General features: G+C 42.5%; 1 protein-coding gene across 2 annotated transcripts in view; it reads right to left on the reverse strand.

The window, feature by feature from the left end:
- Nucleotides 1-566: 566 nt before the first annotated feature.
- chst11 (carbohydrate (chondroitin 4) sulfotransferase 11) overlaps nucleotides 567-12412 on the reverse strand; it is a 96931-nt gene continuing 85085 nt past the window's right edge. For both annotated transcript variants that reach the window (XM_063501082.1, XM_063501081.1), the window contains exons 3-4: nucleotides 7500-7729; nucleotides 567-7395 (exon numbers count right to left, since the gene is read on the reverse strand). In XM_063501082.1, the coding sequence (XP_063357152.1) occupies nucleotides 6774-7395; nucleotides 7500-7729 (852 nt within the window). In that variant the 3' untranslated portion in view covers nucleotides 567-6773. The remainder of the gene's footprint in view (nucleotides 7396-7499; nucleotides 7730-12412) is intronic.

Here is a 12412-nt window from a genome sequence, read left to right on the forward strand (position 1 = left end):
CTTGCAGGAGGAAATAATGACAACACTCGTAAAATAGTTAGAAAATGTTCAAATCACCTGCCTAACACTTCTCAGTCAGCTGACACGCCGACACATCCAAATCACGTTTCATCTGAAACTGTGTAATGTGAGATGACCTAGTGGCAAGACGTCTCTGTTTCAACTATTGTAACAGGTCTGTTACTGCAAACCTGTCCCATATGGACACTTAAAGTCAGATTTAATCACAATGAGTTTGTTACAGCTTGTCTGCATAGATTATTGTGATGGGACATACTTTCTCTAAAATTTCTGATCCTATCCAAGCACCACCTGACAGAGCAGCAGTATTCGATGCCCTGTGATTGGAATGGTCAGTTATTGCCCATAACAGTAAAACATATTGACAAGTGTGGTAAATTACTTTGTGCATCACGACAGAGACATCGCCTTTCTGAAGTGGAATGTCAATAAAAATGGCCAGACTAGTTAGGAGCTAGATAATCCACCAACCCCGTAGATAGAAGCGTACACGAGTTCCACACAAGACAGAAGGAGACACAGACAATGTGAATTTCAGTGTCATTTTATTGTGAAAACAGGATAAACCGCGGGTCACGCTGCTGTAGGATCCACCCCACTCTCCCACACAGTGTACATTATTCATTATTCATGATTTTGGAAAGTACACCTGAAAATGAACAGAGTAAAAGAGCACAGCGAGAGGCTGTCCCACGAGGAAAAGCAACATATAGAAAATTTGGGTGTGTTGCCACGGTAACGTGAGCAGGGAAGCAGTATGGGCCGGTATCTAGGAATAAATAAATAAATTAATGGTACATGTTGGAATGAGGGTCTGGACTTCCTGGAGCAGTGGTAGCGTGCACACACGTGCACAAACTCCACTGACACATAGCTCTTTGATACAGCACACATGGTGAAGACGCTGATGATATGGAATAACGCAGCATCACACACTGATCGTTTAAATTAAAAGGTCACCCACACATTACAGCGCAACATCCGTGCCACTGAGCAGCACGGGAAGCAGCTGGAATCACGAGAGGTGTGGGACCTCTGCTGAAGGAGGACGTACACAACGTCAGGGCGACACAGAGACACGTGAAACCTGCTTGGCCAGGTCAGGTCATGCCCATGCTAATGCTAACTGATTTGAAAACGTGCCTAGATGTCACTGAGCATGCGAAGGGCAGGCCTACTCAGGCTCTCGTCTAACTTTTCAAACACTGACTAAGATCACTTATAATAAACACCATCTCAGTTTATTATAACTTGGGTTGTTAGTTTTGGAGTCATTGCTATTAAATATTTATTGGCAAGAGTAACAGTGTTACAACCAAGTTAACTATTTGCATCTTAAACAGGATCAATAACTGGGAAAAGATGGTTAACTTTTTTGGAAATCTGATTTTACTATGTAGGTACCGTTTTCGGCCTGTGTACTTCATAAACACTTTAGAAAGATTTACATTTGATAGTTAATTTTGTACGGTTATATTTAACAAAGTTTTCAACTGTCAGAATGTTAGCTTGTTCTGGTGCTAGTTGGATAACAAATCTGTGCTGCATATATTCATACCATTCTGCTCTGCTAGTTGTTGGGATTGTTGCAGATATTTTGGCTGAGTCTGTTGCTGTTTGACCTAAAAATAAAGTGGTTTAAGTCTAGAGACCAGTCGCACCCATCTGGCAACATCTGTTTGCGAGGGGAAAATGTCTATTCCCCAACCAGTTGGCAAGTGGTTGCTGGAAGCTGCTGGCAGCCACTGGGTGAAGTCAAAAAACCTCCAACTGTTCTCCAACCAGTCAGGGAATACCCACGTTTCTCTTGCAACCAGCGGCTCACTTAGAGGCCTACAACACTGAGACAGTCGATTTTATAGCGACTGCCAACAACTTCCAAGCGCTTGCAACTGGTGGGGGATAAAATGTCCACAACTTTTTTCATCCTTTGACTGCTCTGACTTGTGTGTCTTTAACACTATCCTGTTGTGGTGATACTGGTATTACCAGTTTGTTGGACAAAATACTCCAAATAATCCAAGCTGTAATAAACTGAGCAGCTTCTGACGAACACTCGTTTGTTTGTAGTTTTAGAACAAAGTTTCCAGGATCATTTTGTCCGTCCCACAGATTTCTAAAAATAAAGCTGAAGTCATACCTGATGGGGTCACTTCTTTATTGCAGGTATGAGTAAGGTTATAACTGAGCATGTACGCCTTCTGTCCTAATGTGACTGCAGGAAATAGGTGTTGTGCCTCACTGTGTCTCTGTGTCGCCTCTGAATGAAAGGCACAGAAAAATGAGAGTAGTAGTGTGTGTCTGTGTGTGTATGTATGAGGCAACCAAAGTAAGTCATAAATATCACATACAAACGTCACAGCTCAAAAAACAACAGCAGAATGAATGACATCATGTTTGAACTGTACAAAAATATCCTGTACTGGGACTCAGATATGTCTGACACGACACAGGCAGAGAACGAATGTAAGAAATCATCCCGGCTTTGTCCTTCTGTGCTGATGATATGATGCTTATTTTCAAATATGGTGTCTCTGCTGATGAAAAGTATCCCACAGAGAGAGAGACTGTGTTTACACACTAAGAAAACAAGTTTGAAACTACCTTTGTGTCTCCACTGCTGTGAGTTAGCGAGTGAGCCGACTGAGAGCTTGCAGCGTTTGGGGGGAAACAGGTGACAAAACGAGCAGGTCATTAGCCAAAATAGCAGCGTGCTCACCCACTTAAATTGTATCTTCTACCTTTATAATCAGCTCTTTTTTTAGCATGTTAACAATCTGAACTCTGAAAGCAAAAAACAAATAAATGACCTGACCAAATAAGTGTATTTACACTAAAAGACTTAACCTGTTGACATCATCACTGACAAAGAGTCCTCTCAGCCTTTGGGACAATTCAAGGCCAGGTGTTGCACCGTGTCTCCTGTTTTCACTCAGAATGACAGAAATGCTCAGCTCCAGCCTGCATAGCTGAATGTCACTAACAAATACATCAGATTATATTAGATATGTCCATCTTTTACACTGTATATATCATGAGCCAGGCACACTGACAAACCACTCCAAAGCACAGAACTGAGTCAGTATTCCATTTGAACTTTCTACCATCAAATTTTCAGGAAATTTCACTTCAAACACAATTTTCCCGCTTCTGAAACGATTCTTTCTTGTAATTACAAAATCTGGGTGTCAATACAATAAAATAAAAATAAAAGTAAAGCAGAAAAATAACATCATCTACTCATCCTCAAGAGGAAAACTGCTGTTAGAAGACAGCAAATGTGTAGTTCAGTCTAAAAGCAGACGTCGTTCAGAAACAACATGAATATACCCACTAGCTAGTCTTCAATATAGACACAACTATGGAGGAAAAAATAACTTTAAATATCGCTGCTTGTTTGTAACTGAGAGACTGAGGCAGCGGGGGCCTCTCAGGGCTGCTGGAGTCCCTGTGGGCTTTTTAAAGCAGCTCTGTTTGCTTAAGCAGGCTGCGTTTTCCTGCATGGACAGTACTGATCACTGACACTGAGCCTTTTTGTTCTGGTTTTGTTTTTAAACCAGGGGGCCGCTTCTGGAGCGATGTAGGAGGAGAGAAACCGGAGTGCGAAGAGAGACCGCTGTAATGGCTTGTTTGCAGGTTAAGAGGTCCTTTGTGCATTGTTTGTCTTTCATTCTGGGCGCAAAATGAGCAGTTTAAACTGAGCTCTGACAGTGTGAGGTTCTGCCTGCTCGTGGCTTTCCCTATAACTGCTGAGTAAGACGCTGCGTGGCATTAACCTCAGCAGCAGTGCTGGTGTGTGAGTGTATTTGTGTGCGCCTGACCCAGGAGGAGGCCCAGATGAGAATATAACCATTGTTTCTGCTGGAGGATGAGGACCGGGGCAACATGCCAGCCCAGTAGACTCTTTCCTTTATTAGAGCCAGATGTCTGTGGGTGTTAAAAAGGAAAACTAAGGCTGTTTTATTCGAACCTCCAGACACGGGCATGTGCACAAATGGACACCAGCAATGAGTCCAAAGCAACAAGAAGGGATTTGCAGCTAAAACATCCAGCCCAAGGGGGAAAAAGGCGTATGTGTAATCTGATTTAGATGTGCTGACTAACCAGGGGTCATAATGAGACAGTTTTCAAGTAGAGTGGACCTGGATTTATTCTATCAGAAAGGAAACGTCATACTGCAACTCCAAAGAGCTAGTGACTCAAAAACCATCAAAATCCTTAATGAAGTACAATCAGTAGTGTTATATATATATTTACGCTTGTTTTGCTAATCTCTCAGGATGAGATCAAAATTAGTGATCAAGCCCAAGCTGTGATAACCCTACCGTCACCACGTCATCACCGCTGGAACGCTCTCGTCAAAGCCAAACATTTCACATTTTGAGGGTCTTTACTTTGCAACCTAAAGCACCTCGAGGCGATTGTTGTTGTTGTTATTTGGTGTGATACAAAAACATGGAATTATCCTGAATTGAATTAAATTGACTATATTAACCACAAGATCTGCTGATCTCCCTGAGCCTGCTTCTGCTGGAGGGTTCTTCCTGTTAACCCTCTCAAGGCAGGCGTTGCCGATTTGCAACAGTTAAAACACTAACAACCTGATTACCCCACATACATATTTTATGAGTTTTTTTTACTCAGAAGTACCACTGCAGGACTTGGTTGTGCATTAGCAACAAAAACTTAATTTGAGCCTGAGAGGGTTAAAAGGGAGTTTTTCCTTCCCACTGTCGCCAAAGTGCTTCAAAGGCAGTTGTTGTTCTCTCTATTATTCTCAGGTCTTTACCTCACAATATAAAGCACCTTAAGGTGATTGTTGTTGTTGTGATTTGGTGCTATATAAATAAAATATTCTAACGCTGTGGATCCAGACACCCATAATGTTAGACTTTATGTTATACAGCTTGCGCAGCCCTTTGAGATTGGTTTGTGATAAAGGAACCGTCTAAATAATGATGACTACAGGGGTTTTCAAGATCTGATAATGCAATATCATCACAATCAAGAGCAGGACCCGGGAGTTTGGTATTTGTTTACAACATGGCAATACAGCATATCAGCTCTGATAGGTGGTTAGTTATCATTACCAATAAAGCTTCACAATTAAAACACCTTTTTTTACATTGTCTTCTTCTTACTAGCACAGAGATAGAGAACGTCTCTGGTACACTCATATGCACTGCTAATAGAAACAAGGTCTCTTAATTTGAAGCTGGAGTGGATTGAAATTTACAAATTGGTATAAAACACAAAACGACTCCCTCTGTCGCTATAGTGTGTGACAGGCAGCCCCTCCTCCCTCCTGCGTAAATACTTACACACCAGGCTGTGATGAAGAGTGTAGTTATTGACATTACACAACATTAATCACATTACAGGATCCTTTCTCTGTTATGTCGATTGTTGACATGTCTTCTTTGGGATGTCCTAAATGGCAATGATGTGTACTTAACAGTGACTGTGGGTCTCTGAGGCCCTCAGCCATTTTGGCACCAAATGTCTGACAATAGAAATGTAAAAAAACATAAATTTCGAATGATCTGAAGCACAGAAAGACAAAGCCAAGGGCCAAAAATGTACCACAAGAAATGAAAACGCTGACAGTCAGAATGACAGAACAAAAGTTTGAACTTCTCTAAAGTGTCCTAAATGTTTTTCAGCCCATGAAAATAAAATATTAAATTCTTTCCATCTTAGTTTCAACAACAAAGCAAATTAAATAATCTTTTCATTGCTGCTCGCAGCAGTGATTCATAAGACAATAAAAACAAATAAAGCATGAAGACGAGAAGAGAGGATCATTTACTGAAAAACAGGTTTGGTTGTTGGAGCAGGGGCACGTCCACTAAGCTCCTCTATGCAGGGCATGGCGGTAATGAGACTCAGCACCTTTAACCCTTTAACAGCCACACAGGCCGTCTCTTGTCTTGTAGGTTAGAGGCAGGCTGGTGCGCCCACTGAGCGAATCCTGTACCTTTCCAGACACGTTCTGTAGCTCAAAGTATTAAGGATGCTTGGTGTTACAGGCAATGATACGTAAGCACTTCACTGCTGTGGCAGAAGGGCCGACAAACTAATGTGAAACCAGTGACAGCGAGCTGTCGGCTGCAGGCTGCACCGCCGCACTACTAATGTGGAGGTCTTGAGAGTGGAATCGTAGCCATCAACTGCAGTAATCCTCGAGGTGGTGATGAGGCAGTTTCCCTCTCAGCTGTATGAATCTAATGAGAGCAAGCATAATGGGTACTAGCTCGCCACGCCGAGAGCTCGGTGGAAGATGTGAAGTGTGTCTTACAATTTGGCGGAGTTTCTATATTGATCAGAAGGAGGGGGAGACTTAGCCCCCGTAATGCTTTGGGGTCAGGGCACGTGCGAGGACGCTGTTTGCTTTGCAGAATCTGAAGCAGCCTAATTTGTCAGCAGTTTGCTTAAACGTGTAGGGAACAACATCAGGAGAATCCCTCATCCAGTCCATCCTCTGAGGATAACAACCATGAAGACCTGCTTCACCCACACATTTCAGTCTTTGCATGCGTCTAGTCCATTTAGCCCACATCCCTGTCCAGTCAGTGCTGACTGAACATCCTCTGAATTATTCCCAGAAAATCACACACCTCCGGCACCTGTTTACACATCAATTTTACAGTTTTTTAAATCAAGTTTGTTCCCATAAAATTCTGCCCTTCGCTCATTTCCTTTTATCTGTTTGACCGAATCAGCCGCTCTCAGAGTCCCATCTCTGTCCACCATTACTCCAACCTCAGGTAGCTGGGTATGGAGTAGTTGAACATGAGGAAGTCTAACTTGTAAAGCTGGTAGAGCTGGATCTGCTGCTGAGTGCTGATATTGCTGAAGAACTGAGCCGTCATAGCATCCGTGGTACGAGTGGACTTGGCGTAGGTCGGGAAGCGCAGGGAGTCACCTACACCCACCAGCTGCAACAGGTAGTTTGCATCCTCCTCCAGTGTCTCATACTTGCCCACCATGTCATAGTGGATGTGACACGGGTGACAGAGCTGGTACACAGTCTGCCAGTGCTCGTTGAGTCCGTCCCGCTGTGTGGCCGGGTCCACCAGATACTCAATGAACTCTTTGAATTTGACATCAGCCCCGTTGAGCAGGGCATCCTGCGTGGCGTTCTTGCGGTAGCGGCGGATGATTCGGGTGCCAAAGCGCTTGTGGAAGGATGAGTTGTACTTGAGGGTGAACTTGTTGCGATATGCAGAAACCAGCCTCTCGAAGGGCTCACGAACAAAAAGGAACTTGAGGTAGTTCTTGAGGCGGTGATTGATCTCGGCAATGCTGTATTGATTCAGTGTCTTAAGGTTGGAGGGAACGTGGGCTTCATTGGAAGGAATTTCCATTGGGTCACTGCATGAGAGGCACGAGACAGTGAAGATCAACAGAAGCACTTATTTTCCTTCCTCTCTGTCTCTTCTCTAATTACTGGCTAATAGGTACAGTACCAAACTCACCTGTACTTGCCCCGGCCTGTAAGCACCATCATGACACGTTTCCAGTTGGTACAGGCCACCTTGGGGACATAGCAGTAGATAAGCTCATGGTCTTCATCCACCACGAGGTGTTTGAGGTCTCCGGGTGTCAGGACTCTCCGCTTACGACTCGATGCGCTGTAGACCCGACAGGCATCGACTACCTGATCCCTCCTGGCCTGGTGGAGGAGAGCAGCTCCTGATAACTCCGTCTGAGAGAGAGAGAGACTACTGTGAAATTCAAATAAAAGGCTTCTGGAGGGTAAGTATAACATAAGATGTGAACAGTCAGTGCCACTGTTTTACTTTAATTATGTAGTTTACAGCACAGAGTTGAAAAGAATCCATGAGTAAACAATGTGTGATGTGCAATAAAGGTCCCTGAACAAACACTGGTTCCCAGCACAAACTGGGTGGTTAGCCAACTTATCTTTCAGGATAATTACCAGATAAACCAATGAACCCTCTTTAGGCTGATATAAAAAATAAATCTTTTTTTTTCAGCTGTGATTGATTGGGTTCAGCTAACCACAAGATTAAAGAAGAAAAACTCATGGTTTGTGTTTTAGTGGAGCTTTTCATTTACCCAATGAAAAGCTCCAATTCCCATGTTACTAGTTTGGAAGTGTGTGTCCCAGTGACAGCCCGGCTGTAATCTGTGTGAAGGGATGAACAAAACAAACAAACAAAAATGAACTGCCTATTGGTTTTATTACAAGTTGAACTGATAAGGAATCCAATAATTAAATGCAATAACACTTCATCATTAGCTAAAATCTGTGCAAGTCATTTGTACCAAATGTAACAAAATGTGACAATTGTGGGATTTTTGTTTACAATAATTCAGCTAAATGGGAACATACTGTATCAGTCACCAACATTCATATTTAACTCACTACCCTAGTTATTGTAGCAGAATAATAAAATATTATTTCACACATTTGTTCTGAAACTTAAAGATGTTTTAATGCTCTTGGTCACTAACACGGCAGTGAGAAAAAGCAGAGCCGAGCACTCTACAACTGAAATGAATCAGGAAGAGGGCATGAAGACGGATATGGAAAAGACAGGCAGTTAGATAGTGAGTTATCAATCTTAGGCTTTATTATCATACTCATCTCTTTATTCACTCTATCTTTTTGCCTTATTTGAGTCATTCCACAGACTGTGATAGAGATTAGTCCATGTGTGTGGAGGAAAATAATGATACTGGAGAATATTACAGATCCTGCGAGTATGAGTGGCTCCAGTCGGTAATCATTTATCGGAGGCATATTTCACCGTCCCAGTGATGCCTGTGGTGAAGCGGATCGTGGCAGGAGAGAAAGGATGAGGTTACAGAAAGAAATGAGAATACTAAGAGCAGTATGGAAGTTTTGCATTTTAGGGGCAGGAATGTTTGCTCATGCCTCTTGATTATTTTTCCTCTGGGTCTACATTCCCCTGTAGGGCAGTGCTCTGGGTTCCTCACAGTATCTAAATTGATTTTACTGTGGCCTGCAGCCTTACCACTCTCCACACAGCCATGGCCTTTCAGTGATACACTGTCAGGGGCTGAGAGGGTGGGAGAGATGCTGACATGAAGTAATGAAACAACACTGGGGCTAACAGGGAGTCTGTACATGAAGACAGCTTTGACTAAAGAGGTTTGCATGTGATTCTCTTTGACGCCAGCTTTCAAAACAGGTCTCCAAGTGTGCAGTTCATCACACGCACAGCTTGCTACAGCATCATGGGGAAAGCTAATCTTTTACAGTAGGGGATTGCACGATGTGCTCCTGTTATCCCGTAGCTAACAAGTCTACAACGATCCCAGCTGGGGCAAGAGGCGCGGTACACCCTGGACAGGCGACCAGTCTATCGCAGGGCAAACACATAGAAAAGGATAGTCACACCTACGGGCAATTATAATCACTTAACCCAACCCTACTAACTGCATGTCTTTGGACTGTGGGAGGAAGCTGGAGTACAGAAAGGCCCCGGCTACATGGGGGAGTCGGACCCAGGGGCCTTCATGCCACCGTGCTGCCCCCCATAAGTCCATAAGACATAAAATCACAATCATTTGACAATGATATCTATAAAATACACTTGAACTAAACCAAAAAATAAAGTATTTACAATAGTTTTTTCTCACTATCTTTCTGTTCACTTATCTAGTGCTTAGTTCATTTAAGTATATCTCACAAAAATACTCTACATTTACTATTTTTTAACAGTTTCTTTGTAAAAAATGATGTGGACAGGTTTGCAAAGCAGTTTCATACTGTGAGTCACCTGGTGGTCCAACCTGTCTCCTGACAATTGTTTGCACAGTAGTGTCTCAGTTATAAGAAGCACACTGACTCACACTGACTCACACTGACTCACACTGGCTGGGCCTCAGTGTAAAACATTGCCAATTGGTTGTATTTTGGTTATATCCCTATACAAAAACAAGGTTACCCAGCACTTACGATATTTTGCAGTCAAATGTAATTTTGTGTAGTAAAAATAAATAAATAAATAAAATACACGTGCGAATCTTGCTCTCCCTGACCAAAAAATTACTTCCTGTCATAATAGACAGCTCTGCACAAAACTATAATTTATTTTAAACTAAGATTTGCTTTTTTGCACAAGATACAATATTTTATTCCCACCAGATCTTTTGTAGAAAACGTAATATCTAGATCTCTTAAAAGAAACATTCTTCATTGGGCAAAGATAAAAGAGTATTTTCAAACTTTGCTGTCTTTATTAGAATTAAAGCAATAGTGGGCGTCCTTATTCCCATTGTTACTCCTGCTTTTGGGAAAGGGAAGTGGAGCTTTTTCAGGATGGACAATGAAAGTCTCCAGTCAAGATGAAGTCCTCCTTTTCTGCGTCTCCCACTTGTTTGCTCTTTTATGCATTTTGCAGTTCTCCTTATTCATGTTCATCAACTCCAAAGCATCAAAGCCCACTAAGGCATAAGAGCTCTTTGTTGATGAAACTCTTAAAGAAAAGGAAGAAGTGGGAGCATCAAGCTATAATTCCCTCAAATGTTGCAGCAGACATGCAACCCTCCATCTCAGCACAGTTTAAACTGTATTTAACTCGGGAAAAGAGACAAGGGGATCTTCTCAGGCTTGGCCTCGGTTTTCCTCTCATCTCTCTTCTTTCTCTGGGATCACTTTCTACCACTTATCTCATCTTTAGGCAGCCCTGTGAAGTCTCTTGTGGGGTTTTGATGAAGAGTGAGGACAGGGATGAAAAGCAGGAGGAGGAGATGAGATGTGGTGGAGGTCACTGACCTCTGGCCATGTCGAGCTTTTCCCACTGGACAGCAGACTACAGCACTAGCAAATATGCTTGCACATTTCTGCCCTGATACTTTGTGGACACAAGCTAGTGAAATGGCACCAAATAATAGCCAGTGTCATAAAATGTCATAAAACCACAGCTATAAAAGTAGTTAGCTGCGTCACATTTTATGGCTAATTCAGTTTGATCTCTTCCAATAAGAGCCTCAAACATCCAGCTCAGCAGTTTCTGCATGCAGGTATACTAGATGATGAATTACTTAGTGTTACAGGCACTATGCACTGATATGGAAGTGAAGGTTTAGTCCTTATTTCTCTCTGGCAAACACCATCAAAACTATGAGAAAACTGGGGGACTGGAAATCCTTAATCCCACCATGAAAGTCATTGTCAGCAGCGTATCTGCAAACAGGGAAGGCTTTACTTCCTTATCCTGAGGTTTCGAGATGATGGGAAATGCACATCCTCTCCTTGTTGCACATTTGTTGTTAAAATGTGTGAGAAAGTGATGAAAGGGCAACATGGAGAATGTGTTTCAATATTTCAAGTCTTCATTTCCTCACCACGACTGTGTTATTGTCTCTGAAAGTTGTTATGAGTTTGAAATATCATCTGTGTATCAGCGCTGAGCGGCTTGTCGCCGTGGTGGTAATGAATAGCTTCCTCCTAATCTGCTGATGATAGCAAAGAAAGAGATAAAGAAAGGAAGCCAGGAAGTGATTACTAAAGGACAGAAGAAACATATTCCAGTGAAAGTCTGTAAACTAGGTTACATACAAACGTAGATCCTAAAGTCTCAACAAAGCAAAGCAAGCCAGGGACGCAAGAAGTCTCAGGGTTACTCCACATCAGTTTGGTCACTTTGATTTGACCAAAGTCTGTGACAGAGCCTTCATCAGACTGTTCATTGGCTGCCTTGGCTACCCTTGACAGTAGTTTTATATACGTGTACTATAACCTGTGTTTCTGTATTGTAACAAAGTTATAACAAGTGTAAAATATTCTGAAAGCTAAAATAAAGATTGAACCAACCATATTTTCTATTTGACAGTAAATCATCTTCTGTTACTAATCAAACAGTTTTAGTACAGATTAGGTCTTAAAGACTTTTACTATGTAGCTAAAGATGACTAAAAATACACTTTCTGAGAATCCTCAGAAAAATGGACCTGAAGAAGGAGCTGCTGACCGTCTTCTACCGCTGCTGCATTGAAAGTGTGCTGACATATTGCATCGGTGTTTGGTTCTCCAGCTGCACCACAGCACACAGAAAGGCACTTCAGAGGGTCATCAATATGGCCCAAAAAATCACTGGACATCCTCTTCCCTCCCTGAAGGACCTGTACAGCACTCGCTGTCTCAAGAGGGCACGCAGCATCCTACGGGACGGTACACACCCAGGACACGGGGTGTTTAAGCTGCTGCCGTCTGGCAGGAGGTTCAGGCTGCTGAGGTCCTGAACAAATAGACTCAAGGACAGCTTTTACAACAGGGCAATAGCCCTAATCAATGCAAATAGCTGACCTGACTGGCTACCTACCTGGACTTTTTTGGGGGGGGTTAACAACGGTAAAAACAGTAATAATAATAATAATATTTATATTTATAACA

Source organism: Pelmatolapia mariae, linkage group LG17 (genome assembly GCF_036321145.2).
Source record: "Pelmatolapia mariae isolate MD_Pm_ZW linkage group LG17, Pm_UMD_F_2, whole genome shotgun sequence".
In the NCBI taxonomy this organism is placed as follows: Eukaryota; Metazoa; Chordata; class Actinopteri; order Cichliformes; family Cichlidae; genus Pelmatolapia; species Pelmatolapia mariae.